Here is a 23569-nt window from a genome sequence, read left to right on the forward strand (position 1 = left end):
GACAAGCATGGGTGGCTGAAGACCTGTTCTAACCCGGGTTTTAACGGGTATGTGTTCTCAGGCCATGGATACAGTCAATGTCAGGTACAAGAGTCCCAGTTGCAACAAACGAAAAGGAACTTTTGAGATGTCTCCGGGGCGTCATGCAATTAATTCTTACTTTTTATGCAAATTGTATGAATGGCGGGTGCTACCGGTAGGGCAGGACATGCTTACCCTTTTTGCGAACACCTGGTGTCATCACTGAAATTCAGTGGTCCATTCATATAGTTTGCCCTTTACGCTAATGGAATCTAGTCTGTTTTTTTCTTGCACTGACCGTATATATTTATACTAAAGAAAACTTTGTTAAATTTCTGATGTAGTGGCACCTCTCACTAATTTGTTGGCCAAAGTGACAAGCTTTGTTTCAGATAACCACTGCCAGGCAGCTTTTGTAAGAGTAAAAGCCAGACTTGTGAATTCACCAGCTTTGTTAGCATCAGATTTTAAGAAAACGTGTTATCTGGCAATTGCTGCGAGTGACATTGGTGCTGGTGGTGTCTTATTGCAAAAACATGCAAAACCCATCAATCATCCTCTTTGTTAACTGTCAAAGAAATTTGACAAGCATCAGAAAATTGCTGTACAAATGAGAAGGACACCCTGGCTAAAGGGAACCACAACGCATCCCACTGAAGTCTTCACTGATCACAATCCGCTGACTTTTGTTCATGATATAATGAACAAAAATCAGAGATTGATGAGGTGGAGTTTAATCTTGAGATCAAGAATGTCAAGGGAAAGAAAACAATGTGATTGTGGATGTTCTTTCTAGACTGGATCAGGACACAAAGGCAATTTTGTTAATTATGCAGGGAGAATGTTCTGTTAATGAAGTGTGACATGGAAACTTACTCCTTGATTTTACTGTGTTCAAAATGTCTTTTCTTGAAGGGGGGGGGGGGGGGGGGGGGGGGGGTGTTTGCTGTGGCAGTAGAGGCTGTTGTGGAGGCTGTTGTAGCGGAGGCTGTTGTTGACGCTGTTGTAAAAATAGTTATAGTTATTGTCAGTGGCAGCAAATGATTGAAGTGCCAGTAAAATGTTGAGTTATCTGCCTTGTATACATGAAGATGACAGGCTTGATTGATCAAAATGATTCAAGATGGGACAGTTTCTTGAAGGGTGGGTATACATTTACGAGGGTTGTAGTGTAATAGTGAAATCATTTGTTGTGGATATTACGTGATGTCATAAATGTATCTCCACAAAAACTTGAGTCAGCTGATAATTCTTTTTGCAAAAATAGGGCTTACAGAAAAGCCATCCATGGAGATATGAGTAGCAGAGTTTACGTTTTGCAGGGAGAGCTTTGGAGACAACCCCTGTCCCGGAAAGCCTGTCACGTCAGCAACACCAGAAATGATCCACAGAACCCACACAATGGTGATGACCAACCGACGAATGACTGTGCGTCGTATTGTAAGTTCAGTAGGCATTTTTCAAGGAGAAGGTACATTAAATTATAAAAGAAATGTTGGCAATGACCAAAGTATCAAAAACACGTCTTGTGATAATCTAGCTCTGTTTGAAACTAAACCAGAAAGGTTCTTACAACAATTTGTGCTTATGGTTGAAACCTTGGTTCAAACAACAATCAAAACTAGTGGAATCATTTGACATCACAACCATCAAAGAAGGCAAATACTGTTCCATGATCTAGTAAGGTTATGGCCTCCGTGTTGGGTTGTGCAAGGTGACATCATTGTGGACTGAGCATGTTACGCTGAACGTTTGAGGCAAGTACTGGTTGAAATTAAGATGAAGAAACAATGTGTGCTCTGATCTGGCTCTGTCAGACACCCTTCTGACACCAAAACATGAAGAATGTTCCCATCGTAAACCATTTCGACTTGAACGATGACGTCATAGCAATTGTGGAGACCCTTTTGGACAGCCATGAGAAGGACTTCTAGAATAAAATCTTTCCAACAGCGTTGATAAAAGTGTATCAGTGTGGAAGGGGATTATGGTGACAAATAAATCATGTATCTTGGTCGTCTTTCTATATGAGGCTCAGAACATCAATCACCAAGGTTTAGAACTTAACACTCGCCCGCTAGCCCGGGGCTGGTACAAATTCCTGCGGGCTTGTAAAACTTTCTCAATTTCCCCATTGTTTTAACATTACAAGGGTATTTTAACTTTACTCGGGCTAGTAAATATTTTGAGTTAAGTTCTAACCCTGGCACCGTATTACCCCTGGTATTAGAGTGACAAAAGGGCAACATGACTTGTGTCTACTTATTAAGAGCGGACTGGATACCTAGTTGTAAACACTGAATTATTTCCAGCTTCCAACACTATTCCAGATTCAAGAAAAGAGCCAGGTCTGTTTGAAGACATTACTTTTACTCACTGCTGTCACTTATTTGACCCTTTGTATTGCCTTGTTGGATTGTCAGTCTCAAACTGTGTGTTTCAGTATAATTTATTTCTTATTCGTTGATCTTGTATGGCCATTTCCTGATGTCACAATATAGTTCTATGCGAACCGATTGGTTAACCTAACCTTGTTACAGTCTGTAAAATCCTTTTGGGGTTATCTTGTGAATAGGGGGCACGGAATTCGTCTAAGGCTGCTGCAATTCGCTGTGGTAAACACAGTTGCATCCCTTGGGTACGCCAGAAACCTATGATTATTGGTTCGAATCCCGGTTCACCCTGATTATGTTTCTAGGTTTTTCAGGACCATACCTGGGTTTTAGATCAGCAATTTTTCAATCAGCGTCTGTGTCAATGTAAATATGATATTGTTTGTGTGTCCTATCAGAAATGCTCCCAAGTCATATCAGTCGCTAAAAAGACATTATCTATCCGCCAAGGCTGAGCAAAATGAACCCATGAAATCATTTGTAAGTATAATGTTTCTTTAGTAAAGGCAGTTCGGGATTGGATTACGCCGATTGATTGAATGTCACGTACAGCAGGTATAACGTCATGATTTGTCTTGGAGACTGGACAGTAATTGATGCATTCTTGCAGTTCCACTTGCAACCCAGCCTCCAGACTGAAATATAATTGAAAATTATAGGCTTTAGAATTCCAGAAACAGACACTTGGTGTTTTCTTTGATGTGGGGAAAATCTTTGAACATGTTATTGGTGTAGACAGCCTGATGGTGGTGTCACAGAGTCTGGGGTTCTGTGATTAAAGCTGTGGGATAATATTGATGTGTGATACTGTGCATCCTTGGCTGGAGTTTACCATGTCCACCCGGACTCTTACAGCACTTGTGTCACAAGTGTTTACCATGTTTACCCGGACTCTTACAGCACTTGTGTCACAAGTGTTTACCATGTTTACCCGGGCTCTAACAGCACTTGTGTCACACATTTTTACCATGTTTACCCGGACTCTAACAGCACTTGTGTCACAAGTGTTTACCTTGTTTACCCGGGCTCTAACAGCACTTGTGTTACAAGTGTTTACCTTGTTTACCCGGACTCTAGCAGCACTTGTGTCACACATGTTTACCATGTTTACCCAGGCTCTAACAGCACTTGTGTCACAAGTGTTTACCTTGTTTACCCGGACTATTACAGTACTAGTGTCACACGTGTTTACCATGTTTACCCGGGCTCTAACAGCACTTGTGTCACAAGTGTTTACCTTGTTTACCCGGGCTCTAACAGCACTTGTGTTACAAGTGTTTACCTTGTTTACCCGGACTCTAACAGCACTTGTGTCACACGTGTTTACCATGTTTACCCGGATTCTAACAGCACATGTGTCACACATGTTTACCATGTTGACCCGGGCTCTAACAGCACGTGTGTCACAAGTGTTTACCATGTTTACCCGGACTCTAACAGCACTTGTGTCACAACTGTTTACCATGTTTACCCGGACTCTAACAGCACTTGTGTCACAAGTGTTTACCATGTTTACCCAGGCTCCAACAGCACTTGTCACAAGGGTATGTCCATGAAGGAGACACTGACATATTGCCAATACTGACAAGTGAATGGGTGTAGGAAAAAGGAGGAAAGAGTGGACGGTTCCACAATAGAGGTGTAACGATACGGTGGAGTCGCGATACTTATGGGTAGATGTGATTCATATCCCGATAGTGTACTTTTATTTCCTAAGTTGACATTCTTTCTATTCGATAGTGAAGCACAACCCTGAATCCAGACATGCACGTGTGTGTGTGAGCTTGTACTAGTCCAGACTCATGCCGATTGTATACCATGCCGTGCAGTTTAACATGTACAACCGACTCGGACACACACAGTATACTGACTCCGAGCCGACCAGTCCTGGTGTTTGCCCCTTAATGCTCTCAAACTAACATACTCACTCACATACTCAAATACATAATCACATACTCACTCTCAAACTAACATACTCATGTACATACTCACTCACATACTCACATAGATACTCATTCACATAGTCACATACCCACTTACATACCAACATACTCATTCACTTACTCACATACCCTCTCACATATTTACTCTCAAATACTCACATAACCACTCACATATTTACTCACACACTCACATAACCACTCACATATTTACTCACACACTCACATAACCACTCACATATTTACTCACTCGTTTACTCACATAGCCACTCACATATTTACTCACTTGTTTACTCACATAACCACTCACATATTTACTCACACACTCACATACCCACTCAGATATTTATTCACCCACTCACATACTCACATAACCACTCACATATTTACTCTCTCACATACTCACTTATTTACTCACTCACATACTCAAATAGCCCCTCACATATTTACTCACACACTCACATATTTACTCACATACACATTCATACTCGCTCGCATACTCACATAAACACATGCATTGAGAGATGCCTTGGGTTTAAAATACTGTTTGATGAATATGTCAACAGCGAAATACTTGTGTACTGTGAAACACCTTTAGATACTCTACAACTGTGAAGTATGTACGATCAGGTAAACACAAAGCACAACCAAGCTATCATGATGTCACAGTTTTTGTGTCCACATCCAATTCCCAAAATTCAATTTGTTCTCAGCGGAGAGAACATAGAGATTTCCAATGTACACTGGTTACTCCGCTCTGAGCTGCATCGCATGTGGAGATGGATTCTTTTCGTCGTCTATCAAAGGGTATTCAGATCATTATCTTGCTGATTTACAGCTGGGACTGCCCCGTAGTTAAACATCCAATATATTGCACAGTGCAGGTTAACAAAGGATACATAATGGAATATGTTTTGCCACATCAAACATCAGGTTTGGGAACACATGAAGGGATTTTAGAATGGATAACTTTGGAATTAGTTGTCTGATGAAAGGATCCTGAGAATTCAATATTCGGTTTTACATATTTATGGCGTAGGCAATGTGGTGCTATGTGTTGATGATGTGGGCAATGTGGTGCTGTGTGTTGATGATTTAGGCAATGTGGTGCTGTGTGTTGATGGCGTAGGCAATGTTGTGCTATGTGTTGATGATGTGGGCAATGTGGTGCTGTGTGTTGATGATGTGGGCAATGTGGCGTTATGTGTTGATGGTGTGGGCAATGTGGTGCTGTGTGTTGATGATGTGGGCAATGTGGTGCTGTGTGTTGATGATGTGGGCAATGTGGTGCTATGTGTTGATGATGTGGGCAATGTGGTGCTGTGTGTTGATGATGTGGGCAATGTGGCGTTATGTGTTGATGATGTGGGCAATGTGGTGCTGTGTGTTGATGATGTGGGCAATGTGGTGCTGTGTGTTGATGATTTAGGCAATGTGGTGCTGTGTGTTGATGGCGTAGGCAATGTTGTGCTATGTGTTGATGATGTGGGCAATGTGGTGCTGTGTGTTGATGATGTGGGCAATGTGGCGTTATGTGTTGATGGTGTGGGCAATGTGGTGCTGTGTGTTGATGATGTGGGCAATGTGGTGCTGTGTGTTGATGATGTGGGCAATGTGGTGCTATGTGTTGATGATGTGGGCAATGTGGTGCTGTGTGTTGATGATGTGGGCAATGTGGCGTTATGTGTTGATGATGTGGGCAATGTGGTGCTGTGTGTTGATGATGTGGGCAATGTGGTGCTGTGTGTTGATGATTTAGGCAATGTGGTGCTGTGTGTTGATGGCGTAGGCAATGTTGTGCTATGTGTTGATGATGTGGGCAATGTGGTGCTGTGTGTTGATGATGTGGGCAATGTGGCGTTATGTGTTGATGGTGTGGGCAATGTGGTGCTGTGTGTTGATGATGTGGGCAATGTGGTGCTATGTGTTGATGATGTGGGCAATGTGGTGCTATGTGTTGATGATGTGGGCAATGTGGTGTTATGTGTTGATGATGTGGGCAATGTGGTGCTGTGTGTTGATGATGTGGGCAATGTGGTGCTGTGTGTTGATGATGTGGGCAATGTGGTGCTGTGTGTTGATGATGTAGGCAATGTGGTGCTATGTGTTGATGGTGTAAGCAATGTGGTGCTGTGTGTTGATGATGTGGGCAATGTGGCACTACGTGTTGATGATGTGGGCAAGGTGGTGCTATGTGTTGATGACGTGGGCAATGTGGTGCTGTGTGTTGATGATGTGGGCAATGTGGCGCTGTGTGTTGATGATGTAGGCAATGTGGTGCTATGTGTTGATGATGTGGGCAATGTGGTGCTATGTGTTGATGATGTGGGCAATGTGGTGCTATGTGTTGATGATGTGGGCAATGTGGTGCTATGTGTTGATGATGTGGGCAATGTGGTGCTGTGTGTTGATGATGTGGGCAATGTGGTGCTATGTGTTGATGATGTAGGCAATGTGGTGCTATGTGTTGATGATGTGGGCAATGTGGTGCTGTGTGTTGATGATGTGGGCAATGTGGTGCTATGTGTTGATGATGTGGGCAATGTGGTGCTGTGTGTTGATGGCGTAGGCAATGTGGTGCTATGTGTTGATGATGTAGGCAATGTGGTGCTATGTGTTGATGACGTGGGCAATGCGGTGCTGTGTGTTGATGATGTGGGCAATTTGGTGCTGTGTGTTGATGGCGTAGGCAATGTGGTGCTATGTGTTGATGATGTGGGCAATGTGGTGCTATGTGTTGATGATGTGGGCAATGTGGTGCTATGCCTTGACGGTGTCGGCAATGTGGTGCTATGCGTTGACGGTGTGGGCAATGTGGTGCTGTGTGTTGATGATGTGGGCAATGTGGTGCTATGTGTTCATGGCATAGGCAATGTGGTGCTGTGTGTTGATGATGTGGGCAATGTGGTGCTATGTGTTGATGGCGTAGGCAATGTGGTGCTGTGTGTTGATTATGTGGGCAATGTGGTGCTATGTGTTGATGATTTGGGAAATGTGGTGCTGTGTGTTGATGACGTGGGCAATGTGGTGCTATGTGTTGATGGTGTAGGCAATGTGGTGCTGTGTGTTGATGATGTGGGCAATGTGGCACTACGTGTTGATGATGTGGGCAAGGTGGTGCTATGTGTTGATGATGTGGGCAATGTGGTGCTGTGTGTTGATGATGTTGGCAATGTGGTGCTGTGTGTTGATGGCGTAGGCAATGTGGTGCTATGTGTTGATGATGTGGGCAAGGTGGTGCTATGTGTTGATGATGTGGGCAATGTGGTGCTATGTGTTGATGATGTTGGCAATGTGGTGCTGTGTGTTGATGGCGTAGGCAATGTGGTGCTATGTGTTGATGATGTGGGCAATGTGGTGCTATGTGTTGATGATGTAGGCAATGTGGTGCTGTGTTGATGATGTAGGCAATGTGGTGCTATGCGTTGATGATGTGGGCAATGTGGGGCTGTGTGTTGATGATGTGGGCAATGTGGCACAATGTGTTGATGATGTGGGCAATGTGGTGCTATGTGTTGATGATGTGGGCAATGTGGCACAATGTGTTGATGATGTGGGCAATGTGGGGCTGTGTGTTGATGTGGGCAATGTGGTGCTATGTGTTGATGGTGTGGGCAATGTGGTGCTATGTGTTGATGATGTGGGCAATGTGGTGCTGTGTGTTGATGATGTGGGCAATGTGGTGCTGTGTGTTGATGATGTGGGCAATGTGGTGCTGTGTGTTGATGATGTGGGCAATGTGGTGCTGTGTGTTGATGATGTAGGCAATGTGGTGCTGTGTGTTGATGATGTGGGCAATGTGGTGCTATGTGTTGATGATTTGGGCAATGTGGTGCTGTGTGTTGATGATGTGGGCAATGTGGTGCTATGTGTTGATGGTGTAGGCAATGTGGTGCTGTGTGTTGATGATGTGGGCAATGTGGCACTACGTGTTGATGATGTGGGCAAGGTGGTGCTATGTGTTGATGATGTGGGCAATGTGGTGCTGTGTGTTGATGGCGTAGGCAATGTGGTGCTATGTGTTGATGATGTGGTCAATGTGGCACAATGTGTTGATGATGTGGGCAATGTGGGGCTGTGTGTTGATGTGGGCAATGTGGTGCTATGTGTTGATGGTGTGGGCAATGTGGTGCTATGTGTTGATGATGTGGGCAATGTGGTGCTATGCGTTGATGATGTGGGCAATGTGGTGCTGTGTGTTGATGATGTGGGCAATGTGGTGCTGTGTGTTGATGATGTGGGCAATGTGGTGCTGTGTGTTGATGATGTAGGCAATGTGGTGCTGTGTGTTGATGTGGGCAATGTGGTGCTGTGTTGATGATGTGGGCAATGTGGTGCTGTGTGTTGATGATGTGGGCAATGTGGTGCTGTGTGTTGATGATGTGGGCAATGTGGTGCTATGTGTTGATGATGTGGGCAATGTGGTGCTGTGTTGATGACGTGGGCAATGTGGTGCTGTGTGTTGATGATGTGGGCAATGTGGCGCTGTGTGTTGATGATGTAGGCAATGTGGTGCTATGTGTTGATGATGTAGGCAATGTGGTGCTATGTGTTGATGATGTGGGCAATGTGGTGCTATGTGTTGATGATGTGGGCAATGTGGTGCTATGTGTTGATGATGTGGGCAATGTGGTGCTATGTGTTGATGATGTGGGCAATGTGGTGCTGTGTGTTGATGATGTGGGCAATGTGGTGCTATGTGTTGATGATGTAGGCAATGTGGTGCTATGTGTTGATGATGTGGGCAATGTGGTGCTGTGTGTTGATGATGTAGGCAATGTGGTGCTATGTGTTGATGATGTGGGCAATGTTGTGCTATGTGTTGATGATATGGGCAATGTGGTGCTATGTGTTGATGATGTGGGCAATGTGGTGCTGTGTTGATGATGTGGGCAATGTGGTGCTGTGTGTTGATGACGTGGGCAATGTGGTGCTATGTGTTGATGTGGGCAATGTGGTGCTGTGTTGATGATGTGGGCAATGTGGCCCTTGCAATACCTTTTGATGTTTTTGGAAGAGAGCTGTACTTCACAGTAAGGTATTCTAAACAAAATACTTGTCAGAAACGCCAGAGCATTACAAACATTTGGGTATGACGTGGATTGATTATCTGTTGTTTTGTGCAGCCTGACAATGTGGTGAACAGAACTGATTCAGGATCAAGATGCAATAATATTTACATCATGTCAACAAGAACATAAACAACTCAACATTTGCAGTCCAGCTATTTGTCAGACATGATGTAGTCGCTAAGATACGAGGGTACTTCTGTTCTTGTTATGTCTGGTCCTGGCTCATAGCAGTGTTTTTACCATCGTTAATCATATTTCCTGAATGTGTCTACACACCATGATCGGTTCACATGATGTATATTCTTCCTGGTCGTACTTGTTGGTTTCACCGAAGTGGTAAAACCTTGACTCACGTCAAGCTGAAATGCTGTGATATAACTGAAATATTACATCACTTCAGGCTTTCCTTCCACATTAGTGAGTGAGTGAGTGAGTGAGTTTGGTTTAACGCCGCTTTTAACAGTATTCCAGCTATATCGTGGCGTGTCAGCTTAATATGTTGAAAGAAAGCCTGAAGTGATGCAGGTCTCAGATGTTTACCACTTCGGTGAAACTCACGAGCACGGGTATGATGCTGATAAACCTAGAAACATAATCAGGGCGAACCGGGATTTGAACCCCAAATCATAAGTTTCTGACGTGCCCGAGGGACGTGCCCGATGGACGCAACAGCGAATCGTGGTGCCTTAGACGACTGGGACACCTGTGACCCCCTACCACATTAAATGGGGCGTTGGGTTAGCCTGGTGGTGAAAGCGTTCGCTCGTCACACCAAAGACCCAGGTTCAATTCCCGACACGGGTACAAAGTGTGAAGCCCATATCAGGCGTCCCTTCCCATGATATTGCTTGAATATTGCTAAAGGCGGGTAAAGCCATACTCACTCACTCACTCACCCAGCTGAAATGCTGTGATATAACTGACGTAACTGTACAACACAATGGAGTAAAACAACATTCACTTGTTGTTTCCAAAGAGTTAACTCAAACACACAAATTTTTTTCATGACATTTTATTCAACAACTAACAATTCCATATAATCATATCAAATGTAAATTCAAACAAAATCTATAAAAGTTAAAAAAGAGATATTCCCATCTTTCCAGTCTACAAATTCAAAATATCCACCAAAGCCACGCATCCACATACATGTCATTACACGTTTCATCGGTGTACAGATTATACAGAAATGCTATACATGCAGTGTGTGAAATAAACACTTAACAGTACTGTCATAGCGACTGATTTACGACACCCATTGTCTGAAGAACATTTAATTGCAAAGGCTCATTACCCTGGAGCCATGACATCTATATGCCTTGAAACACTCAATTGCTGTTATTTATTAGATGCTAATCCTATTTGTTAATCCCCATTTTTGTGTACATCGACCGTCTGCCATCCTGAACAGGATGTGCAAGTATGTCACTGATGATTTACTGTTTACACTTATATTTATTACTTACTAAATGTCAGGTGACCTTGGCTATATAAGCCTTGGTCCAGAGAGATTGAGAGAGGAGAGAAGGGGTTTGACTCTCTTACCAAGCAGACCTCTCTCCAACAGCCCAGAGTGTTGTACCGTCTCTCTGTGGCACCCTCAGTTATTTTCTAAGATATTATAACTTGCTCATTGTTAATTGTTCTTGTAAATAAAATTGTAATTAGTCTCCTGTGACTCCAGCTCTTTGCTGACTAATTCCCCAAGAAAACCAGCACGCCATTTGGAAGGTATTGTTCACCAAGAACAGTCCATGACAGTATCATCCAGCTGAACTAGCTAGATACCTTTTTACCAGCCAGTGCTGCTGATCACTACCAAATACAAGTAAGAGAGAGAGATGAAATTATTTCAAGATTGGAACCTCTATCTGGGTCTGGTACAGGTTTTTGTCGAACTAGTGACAAAAGACCATTACAAATGTCGAGGGTGGTTCCAGCATGTTTTGAAAGGGAGGGGTCCAAAATATCAAAATCCTCTCTCAGATGATTTTACTGCCTACACTATATTTCATTTGGTTTTCAAAAGGGAAGAGCTGGATCTGGATTGGCCTTTGAATGTAACAGAACATCCTTGAAATCAGCCGTTTAAAACCTATTGACCATGTCAGCAGGAACTTCCTTTCCCGTTTTGAAATTTCATATTTGACAGCCGAATAACAATATTATAGCTCATTAGATAGAAAATTAAGTTAGTCATTCTGGCTGCCTAGGTCCTATCACTTATCAGAAAGAGAAGACAGTAGCCACAGGCTACCGTGCAGGCACATGGTTCCCAAACTGCACACACGCACATGCACACGCACACGCCACATATCTCTACACAGATGATACAAACACAATAAAAATAGATAGGAATATTTTCGTTTAGACTAAGATCTTAATCACATTAAACTATTTCTTGCATTCAATGAATAATCCCACTGATTGCTTTCAGCAATATTTCTGGGGACACCAGAAACGGGCTTCACACATTGTACCCATGTGGGGATTCGAACCCGGGTCTTCGGTGTGACGAGTGAACACTTTAACCACTAGGCTACCCCACAACCACTTCAGTTTTTATGAATACAGACAAGTTGATTCTGTAATTGTCTGGGATTGCTGACACCAAAATGGGGATATTGGATGGAGAATTTTAATCAATTGTATCAGTTTTAAGGTAAATTTTTCCAGAAAGTCAAACATAAAAAAATACAAAAAAATCAAACTCTCAAATTATCTCACTCTTTATCAAATCTAAACACTTCGATATATATATTTGTTGTGTATAAAAAATATAATGCAAATATGTCTAACATTGGTTAATAATGTCCCTAATTTTCTAACTATTGTCCGTTTAAGTGTTGTAAAAAAGTGTAAACTGTGATCCTTTGCTCATAAGCTGCTGTCAAAAAGATGCCCCAATTATTTCCCTTGAATGAGTGAGTGAGTGAATGAGTTGGGTTTAACGCCTCTTTTAACAGTATTCCAGTTATATAGCGGCGTGTCAGCTTAATGTGGGATGAAAGCCTGAAGTGATGCAGGTCTCAGACGTTTATCACTTCGGTGAAACCCACGAGCACAGGTATGGTGCTGACAAACCTAGAAACATAATCGGGGCGAACCGGGAATTGAACCCACAATCATAGGATTCTGGCGTGCCCAAGGGATGCAACTCACAGCGAATGTGGCGCCTTAGACGACTGGGCCACCCGTGCCCCCTCCCTTGAAAGAAGGGTTACTATCACATTCAAAAGCACAAAACCACCTCTAGGAATCTTACACTCCAATTAAAAGAAGACAGTAATAGTTCTATTTGATATGGTAAATGAGAAGAAAAATAAAAAAACTACCACCTTTATACCCTGTGATATGCAAACATGTCAGGCATAAAACAAAATCCCTGTCCATCACATTAAAAAAAAGAGATTCATAAGAATAGCAACAAGAATCAACAATGGCTACACATAAACATGATGCAACACAAGAACTGCCATGAACCAGTCTCTACAGTATCTACCACATTCATTATGTCCTGTACTTGGGTAACTAGTGATATTAGTGGAGCACTGCAATCAATGAGGCTGGATGTCTTCATCTTTACATTATTTGTTTGTTGTTTTACGCCGCACTCAGCAATATTCCAGCTATATGATGGCGGTCTGTAAATAATAGAGTCTGGACGAGACAGTGATTGACATCATGAGCATCGACCCATGCTATTGGGATCGATGACACGCATCAACCAAGTCAGCGAGCCTGACCACCCGACTCTGTTAGTAGCCTCTTACGAAAAGCATGGTCGCTATCTTTACACTGAACATTCACGTAGATATGAAAATAGTTTTAAATATGCAAAAAGAGGAATCCCAGTCTGTTGGAGCAGTTTTAAGATCTACTGTGGAGCATAAATAGTCGTATATGGTCACTATTGAAAAAGTGAGCGAGTGAATGAGTATGGTTTTATGCCGCTTTTAGCAATATTCCTTTAATATCGGGGTGGGGGGACACCAGAAATGGGCTTCACTCATTGCACCCATGTGGGAATTGAACTCAGGTCTTCAGCGTGATGAGCAAACGCTTTAACCACTAGGCTACCCCATGTCCCCAGTCAGAAAGAATATGGAGTCATTTTTATATTGTCAGACAGCAACATATCTCTGTACTGTCATTTAGATGTATCTCTGTATTGTCACATATATCTCTGTATTGTCACATATCTCTATATTGTCACATATCTCTATATTGTCACATATCTCTGTATTGTCACATATCTCTGTATTGTCACATATCTCTGTATTGTCACATATCTCTGTATTGTCACATATCTCTATGTTGTCACATATCTCTGTATTGTCACATATCTCCGTATTGTCACATATCTCTGTCTTGTCACATATCTCTATATTGTGACATATCTCTATATTGTCACATATCTCTGTATTATCACATATCTCTATATTGTCACATATCTCTGTATTGTCACATATCTCTATATTGTCACATATCTCTGTATTGTCACATATCTCCATCTTGTCACATATCCCTGTATTGTCACATATCTCTATGTTGTCACATATCTCTGTACTGTTATATCTATGTAAATCTGTATTGTCACATATCTCCATCTTGTCTCATATCTCTGTGTTGTCATCTGTCTCTATATCACCACATGTCAATATGACATACCACATCATTTTTCTTGGTAAATCTACATAAATGGTTTGATTGATACCAGAACTGTGTTGGCATGACAACAGGTCCTGGTGGTTCATGCCAGACAATCCTGGCATCCGGGAATGCAATCAGAGAACAAGTTGGTACATACAGAATAATATTCCCCTCTATCACTGCAGGTGCCCCCACAGATACAGCCACCGATGCAGTATGAGATATGATGCCACATTTGTCAAACATATCATGCTTCAACACAACACAGAAATGTCTAGGAACACATTCAAAATAAACAGAATAATTCTACAGCATGCAACCTTGTACCCCTGACAGAAAGAAAACTGTTTAAGCTGGGTTCATATTCTGCTGGTGTATTTGCACTGGAACATTTGTCAAGGTGTGTTTTCTGGAAGTCTGTAGGTTAAATGATGCAAGTAGCTTCAGTAGACAGAAACATGATCACAACGATAGCATGATAATGAAGATGAGCTGTGAAAAACATCTATTTCAATCGGTAAATTAACCAGCAGCTGAAAATATATCCCATATCAAAAGATAAACACTACTCTGTACCAGGGAACAGTTCAACGCCATCTGAAATATTCCTGACTGATGCTGCTTTTGTAGTGCTTGGGTTCTGAGAGACCATAAAATGGACACCTCACTCAGACACTGTATACTGACTCTGAGCCAACCAGTCCTTGTTTTATCTCCTTAAAGCTGAGCGCCAAGGCAGGGTAACAACAAGTACCATCTTGTTGGTATGACAACCAGGGGATTTAACCACCAACCTTCTGCTCTCTGGCAGACACTCTATCCATGAGACCATGAAGGTGCACCAAAGGAGCCAGCTAGAGTAAGTATGTGGAGCCTTCTATATGACCCACAGGAGCCACTTGAAGTAAGAATGTGAAGCCTTCTATATGACCCACAGGAGCCACTTGAAGTAAGTATGTGGAGCCTTCTATATGACCCACAGGAGCCACTTGAAGTAAGAATGTGAAGCCTTCTATATGACCCACTTGAAGTAAGTATGTGGAGCCTTCTATATGACCCATAGGAGCCACTTGAAGTAAGAATGTGGAGCCTTCTATATGACCCACTTGAAGTAAGAATGTGGAGCCTTCTATATGACCCACAGGAGACACTTGAAGTAAGAATGTGGAGCCTTCTATATGACCCACAGGAGCCACTTGAAGTAAGAATGTGAAGCCTTCTATATGACCCACAGGAACCACTTGAAGTAAGAATGTGGAGCTTTCTATATGACCCATAGGAGCCACTTGAAGTAAGTATGTGCAGCCTTCTATATGACCAATAGGAGCCACTTGAAGTAAGTATATGCAGCCTTCTATATGACCAACAGGAGCCACTTGAAGTAAGTATGTGCAGCCTTCTATATGACCAACAGGAGCCACTTGAATTAATAATGTGGAGCCTTCTATATGACCTACAGGAGCCACTTGAAGTAAGAATGTGGAGCCTTCTATATGACCCACAGGAGCCACTTGAAGTAAGAATGTTGAGCTTTCTATATGATTAACAATTAAGCCATGAAGACGTGTAACAACCAAGCACCCACCAGTATGCCATGTAAAAGTCAACTAAAATGAGGATGAGGAGGTGACCACACAGGATAGCACTGATCATACTCTAACAGCATTGACTTTAGCTTGTGATATCAGTCACTGGTTTGCCTGATGTAAGTAGAATATTGACATAGACTAGTCATAAAACAGTATTCACTCACTTGCTCAAGATGATTTCATGTTTGTGTCATAAGTGGCGATTAAATGGATAAGGTGGTCAAGCTGGACGACTTGGCTCATTGTGTGTCATCGTAGCCCAATGGCATGGAAAATCAATCACTGGTTTGTCTGGTCCAGATTTGATTATTTACAGGCTGTCATCATATAGCTGGAATATTGCCGAGTGTGGCATTAACCAACAAATACAAACATAATGATGACTGGCACAAAACTGCGTTAAAGCCAAGGAAATTTGAGATGTGTCGTTTAAGATCAATCCTACATGGAGGTTCACACCATGAGTCCATAACACCATAGTGAGTGAGTGAGTGAGTTGGGTTTAACGCCGCTTTTAACAGTATTCCAGTTATATCACGGCATGTCAGCTTAATGTGGGAGGAAGTGATACAGGTCTCAGACATTTACCACCTCGGTGAAACCAACGAGCACAGGTTTGGTGCTGACAAACCTAGAAACATAATCGGGGCGAACCGGGATTCGAACCCACAATCATAGGTTTCTGGCGTGCCCAAGGGACGCAACTCTGCACAGCGAATCACGGCGCCTTAGACAACTGGGCCACCCGTGACCCCCCATAACACCATAACACCATGAGTCCATAACACCATGAAGATTACTTGGTGGAGAAGACTGAAGCAGGATAATGTTACATGAGGTGTGGTGGATGACATCAGTTAAACATCGGGCTTACACAAATGAAAGTGAAAACACTCCAGCATTTATTGAAAGCAATGATGAACTAATTAACGGATTTTCATATAAATTTGATCAAGAAGCATGTGAGGAAGTGAGCAGTGGCTTTGATATCACATACTTATATATACATTAGGTCTGCAAACAGATAACACAACATGTAGTTGTAGATGGTGACTCAGAGCATATTGTTGTTTTGAGTGTATGCTTGAAATAGCCCAGACTAAAGCCGCTTTTGTAGTGCAAGGTCAGTGAGATGGCATGTTGCAGTCAGAAATGGACACCTCACTCAGACACTGTATACTGACTCTGAGCAAGTCCTCAGGTATCACTTCAACTAGGATCAGTCTGGTATTACTTCAACTAGGATCAGCCTGGTATTACGTCAACTAGGATCAGCCTGGCATTACTTCAACTAGGATCAGCCTGGTATTACTTCAACTAGGATCAGCCTGGTATTACTTCAACTGTCACCTGTCTGGTATTACTTCAACTGTCATCTGTCTGGTATTACTTCAACTGTCACCTATCTGGTATTACTTCAACTATCACCTATCTGGTATTACTTCAACTATCACCTGTCTGGTATTACTTCAACTGTCACCTATCTGGTATTACTTCAACTATCACCTGTCTGGTATTACTTCAACTGTCACCTGTCTGGTATTACTTCAACTGTCATCTGTCTGGTATTACTTCAACTGTCACCTGTCTGGTATTACTTCAACTGTCACCTGTCTGGTATTACTTCAACTGTCACCTGTCTGGTATTACTTCAACTAGGATCAGCCTGATATTACTTCAACTATCACCTGTCTGGTATTACTTCAACTGTCACCTGTCTGGTATTACTTCAACTATCACCTGTCTGGCATTACTTCGACTAGCATCAGCCTGGTATTCCTTCAACTATCACCTGTCTGGTATTACTTCAACTATCACCTGTCTGGTATTACTTCAACTGTCATCTGTCTGGTATTACTTCAACTGTCACCTGTCTGGTATTACTTCAACTGTCACCTGTCTGGTATTACTTCAACTGTCACCTGTCTGGTATTACTTCAACTGTCACCTGTCTGGTATTACTTCAACTGTCACCTGTCTGGTATTACTTCAACTAGGATCAGCCTGATATTACTTCAACTATCACCTGTCTGGTATTACTTCAACTGTCACCTGTCTGGTATTACTTCAACTATCACCTGTCTGGCATTACTTCGACTAGCATCAGCCTGGTATTCCTTCAACTATCACCTGTCTGGTATTACTTCAACTATCACCTGTCTGGTATTACTTCATCTATCATCAGTCTGGTATTACTTCAACTATCACCTGTCTGGTATTACTTCATCTATCATCAGCCTGGTATTACTTCAACTATCACCTGTCTGGTATTACTTCATCTATCATCAGCCTGGTATTACTTCATCTATCATCAGTCTGGTATTACTTCATCTATCATCAGTCTGGTATTACTTCATCTATCATCAGTCTGGTATTACTTCAACTATCACCTATCTGGTATTACTTCATCTATCATCAGTCTGGTATTACTTAAACTATCACCTGTCTGGTATTACTTCAACTGTCACCTGTCTGGTATTACTTCAACTGTCACCTGTCTGGTATTACTTCAACTGTCACCTGTCTGGTATTACTTCAACTGTCACCTGTCTGGTATTACTTCAACTTCATTAGCCTTGTATGGAAATCACCTGGCCTTGGCCAAAACCTTTCAGCATCATGATGCAAAATTCTAACAATAGAATAAAAGTGCACAAGAACTCAGCTCAGCTCAATTGAAAAAGCAAATGGTTCTTAGCCTTAAGACACCAGAAAATATGCCTACTTGTACAAATGTAGATGAAACTGAAGTGTATTCCTGTGTATAACATGACGGTAGCCATTAGTTCTGTGGGGCTGGCGGCATGAAGATGATTAACACTGAATATACCTCCGACAGGATGATTGAGCAGATCTAATGGAAAACTAAAAGAAATTGATTTTGTGGCAATATCTGGTGAGTCATTTTATAAAGACACTAGATAGAAAATCATAATATGTTTTTGTGCCTTTGATACGCTGAAAGATAGCTGTGATCTTCCCCAGAAGAATACCTTAAATCCTGTCACAGGTTCACAAGATATTCAGCATATAGAACTTGTGAATTATGCACAAATATTTGTAGTAATTGGTCTCCTGTGTATTTCTTCTTTTCACATCAATGTCTTTATGGCACATTAAAGTTTGATTTGCAATGCTCAACTTTGTATGCTCCATGTTTAATTCTATAAATATTAATGAATTGCTAGAACAAAGAGATTCAGTTTCACGATAATGTTTTCGTATGCATTTGGCTGCGACTTCATTTTTTATCAAGTTTTAAATGGACACTTTTTACTGCCTTTAAAATTTCACATTTTCCGAGGTCAAATTCATGAGATTGAAATATCAAGTCAATAACTCTTGGAATGGGAGCCCAACAACTTATTTCTTTCATCTGTAGGGCAATATGTCATTTATCTTCATCATAACTACATATGATGGCAGTTAACATCATACATAATGGCCGTTAACATCATACCTACATAAAATGGCTGTTTACATCATTTATCATCCCAAACTGGCTCCCACAGGAGATATCGCTTGGATTAGATCAAGCTAATTACTGTCTACAAATTGAAAAAGTTGGAAAAATGATATTGGATGATAAATAAAATCTCACCCTCGTGTCTTTTGGTTTCAAATATATCAACACTCATTGATAACATCATTGATAACATCATACATATAATGGCCATTAACATCATACATATAATGGCCGTTAACATCATACCTACATATAATGGCTGTTAACATCATACATATAATGGACGTTAACATCATACCTACATATAATGGCTGTTAACATCATACATATAATGGCCGTTAACATCATACATATAATGGCCGTTAACATCATACCTACATATAATGGCAGTTTACATCATACCTACATATAATGGCTGTTAACATCATACCTACATACAATGGCTGTTAACATCATACATAATTATAATTAGGAGATAAACATACTGTGTTTTCAATATAGTGCTAGGTTACTTGTAGATTTAACAGCGCTAAATTGAATTTGGAACCAAATGCACAGCTGTTATCATGTCGATAATGTATGACAACACCATATAGATATTATACCTGTGTCTGTGAACACCATGATTAGACATTATAGCTGCTAATATCATACATAGATATTATGGCTGTTAACATCATCATGTAGATATAATGTGTGTTAACATCATCATGTAGATATAATGAGTGTTAACATCATCATGTAGATATAATGTGTGTTAACATCATCATGTAGATATAATGTGTGTTAACATCATCATGTAGATATGACTGTCATAATGTAGACATTATAGCTGTTAACATCATCATGTTGTAGACATTATGACTGTTAACATCATGCAGACATGGCTGTTAACTTCACATGTAGATATAATGACTGCTAACATCATCGTGTAGATATTATGACTGTTAACATCATGCAGACATGGCTGTTAACTTCACATGTAGATATAATGACTGCTAACATCATCGTGTAGACATGGCTGTTAACTTCACATGTAGATATAATGACTGTTAACATCATCATGTAGATATTATGACTGTTAACTTCACATGTAGCCATTATGGCTGTTAACTTCACATGTAGATATATATCAGACAACATAATATGTAGACATTATGACTGTTAACATCATGTAGACATTATGGCTGTTAACTTCACATGTAGACATTATGACTGTTAACTTCACATGTAGACATTATGGCTGTTAACTTCACATGTAGATATATATCAGACAACATACTATGTAGACATTATGGCTGTTGTCATATGTAGATATTGCTCTATAACTCATCAGGTAATCTTTTCTGGACGGTTTCTTTCATGTGTAGCTCACTGACTTCCTCATAAAGAACCTTCCTGCTCTCCGTGGAGTGATGGAGGCCCTTGACATCGAACCTCAGCGATTCAATCTTTACTATGTCATCCATTTCAACCGTCTCTCTCCGATCAGACCCATTCTCCCCCGGCATCAGGTGACGGAACTCACGATTAACAGAAAACAAAAACGCTAAAATGTTTGGATAATTCAGCTCTCCCATTGCTTTCTTATCAAAGGGTATGGCATTGAATTGTGGGGATTCCATATTTTCTCCATTTGCCATGAGAACAAGCAGAGTAGGCATGTCCTTATAAAACCTCTCCATTCCCAGGCCACGAAGACCCGCTGAAGATGGCTGCACAATCTTGCCAAAATTGAAGTATTTTTGGAAGCGAAGTGACAGAGCTTTCATCATGGCTGAAGATTCCTTCTCCTCTGAAAAAGAGACAAACAAAAACATTATTGATCCAATCATGAGCGTGCTTTCAAATAAGTGATAATTCGGAGCTCTGTGACACCCCGAGATAGATCGCAGCGCCATAGTGATGCAATATCTTGTCCAGTGCTCAAAAAGAAGTTGTTGACATCCGCACATTGCTGAAATGAAACAGCTACCACTCTCAGAGCACGCCCCTCAGAGGAAATCAGTTATATCCCAGCCAACACACCACCAGGCTTCTAATGGAGCACAAATATTGATATTTGTCACCTCTTGATTTACAAAGCCAATAAAATTGACTTCCAGTTGATCTGGTGAATTAAAATTCAATCTGAAAGCAAGAAAGTGTAATATATCCCCTACAACAAAACTACGTTATTGGTTTAACATGGTTCATCTTTTTGCCTTACTCTGAATTATATGGAATCCTTTCGGCATCAGAGTTGGAAAAAAGAACACTACATTTCTATCTCAACACTCATGTTTCCCCATTCACAATAGGCCCATGAAGACGTCAGGGTAGAATAGGTCTTCAGCAACCCATACTTGGCGTAAAAGGTGACTATGTTTGTCGTAAAAGGCGACTGACGGGATCGGGTGGTCAGGCTCGCTGACTTGGTTGATGCATGTCATCGATCACAAATGAGTGGATCGATGCTCATGATATTAATCACTGGATTGTCTGGTCCTGACTCGATTATTTACAGACTGCCGTCATGTAGCTGGAATATTGCTGAGTGCGGCATTAAACAACAAACCAACCAACCATTTACAATAAATCTCATTCCAACATCTTTCAAATCCATGTTACATGACAGAGATCTACATCCCCATCTTGATGATTCCAGAAACATAGTGTGTTGCCCATGTGAAACATATGTTACCCCACACCTGATCACAGATGTTTACATGTAAGACCCAGGCACACCTGCAGGTGTGTTACATATATGTCTCTGGATCCATAAAGTATAATGAAAATATTGAATATTAATCCCGGTAAGTACTCAACACTACAGAGCAAGCCGTTTCCCTCATTGAACATAATGGCCTCCACTATTCCTAATACAGCACAGAGATCCCTAGACTTGCACAAGTCTCTAAGGCAATAATTATTAGTTTAAATCATGCGTTCTAGATAATGTAAAGTTGTAAGATGTCCCTATAGGAGACTGGAGTCTTTCCTGTCTACATACATAGACTTGCCTATTTGGAGGATGGAATTCCTACACATCCATGGACTTTTCTTTCGTTATAGTACAGCCTTGGAGCAAGGCTATGTGAACCCTGCAGGGCGACCTGCGGTGGCTCAATACACAGGTCTGTACGACACAGAGAGCTACACAATCAGTACTTCCTTTTATTTATATTTTCAGCCAGGGTAAAAGCCCTTGAATATTCAAAGACGTTCTTTCATTGTCAGCTGTGCATGACAAGATTTATTTCTTAGCAGTACAGAGAAATAATCGTTAAAGTATGTGTTTACATTATAAAGCTATGTGACAGCTGTGCTTGGCGATGGGGTGATGTGGGAATTGATTGACACAAACAATGCATCAGCAGGAATACTGTCAATGGCTACCTGACATCGCCACAATTGATATAAACGTTACATTCTTGACAGGTTACATTCTCATTGTATCCTGACATTTCATCATCACTATCATCATCATCATCACTGTGTCCTGACATTTCATCATCGCTATCATCATCATCATCATCATCATCATTGTGTCCTGACATTTAATCATCGCTATCATCATCATCATCATCATCATTGTGTCCTGACATTTAATCATCGCTATCATCCTCCTCATCATTGTGTCCTGACATTTAATCATCGCTATCATCCTCCTCATCATTGTGTCCTGACATTTAATCATCGCTATCATCCTCCTCCTCATTGTGTCCTGACATTTAATCATCGGTATCATCATCCTCATCATTGTGTCCTGATAATTAATCATCGCTATCATCCTCCTCCTCACTGTGTCCTGACATTTAATCATCGCTATCATCATCCTCATCATTGTGTCCTGACATTTAATCATCGCTATCATCCTCCTCCTCACTGTGTCCTGACATTTAATCATCGCTATCATCCTCCTCCTCACTGTGTCCTGACATTTAATCATCGCTATCATCATCCTCATCATTGTGTCCTGACATTTAATCATCGCTATCATCCTCCTCATCATCACTGTGTCCTGACATTTCATCATCACTATCATCATCATCATCATCATCACTGTGTCCTGACATTTCATCATCACTATCATCATCCTCCTCATTGTGTCCTGACATTTAATCATCGCTATCATCCTCCTCATCATCACTGTGTCCTGACATTTCATCATCACTATCATCATCATCATCATCACTGTGTCCTGACATTTAATCATCGCTATCATCATCCTCATCATTGTGTCCTGACATTTAATCATCGCTATCATCCTCCTCATCATCACTGTGTCCTGACATTTCATCATCACTATCATCATCATCATCATCACTGTGTCCTGACATTTCATCATCACTATCATCATCATCATCATCATTGTGTCCTGACATTTAATCATCACTATCATCCTCCTCCTCATTGTGTCCTGACAATTAATCATTGCTATCATCATCCTCAT

At 41.3% G+C, this 23569-nt stretch overlaps 1 protein-coding gene across 1 annotated transcript in view; it reads right to left on the reverse strand.

Annotated features, from left to right (window-relative positions):
• Positions 1-19991: 19991 nt before the first annotated feature.
• Positions 19992-23569, reverse strand: part of LOC139478474 (uncharacterized) — a 28417-nt gene continuing 24839 nt past the window's right edge. Inside the window, exon 3 of the mRNA XM_071260958.1 lies at positions 19992-20929. Within this exon, the coding sequence (XP_071117059.1) occupies positions 20457-20929 (473 nt within the window). The 3' untranslated portion in view covers positions 19992-20456. The remainder of the gene's footprint in view (positions 20930-23569) is intronic.

The sequence above is a fragment of the Haliotis cracherodii genome, unplaced genomic scaffold (assembly GCF_022045235.1).
Source record: "Haliotis cracherodii isolate W230 unplaced genomic scaffold, xgHalCrac1.p SCAF_4, whole genome shotgun sequence".
Taxonomy (NCBI): domain Eukaryota; kingdom Metazoa; phylum Mollusca; class Gastropoda; order Lepetellida; family Haliotidae; genus Haliotis; species Haliotis cracherodii.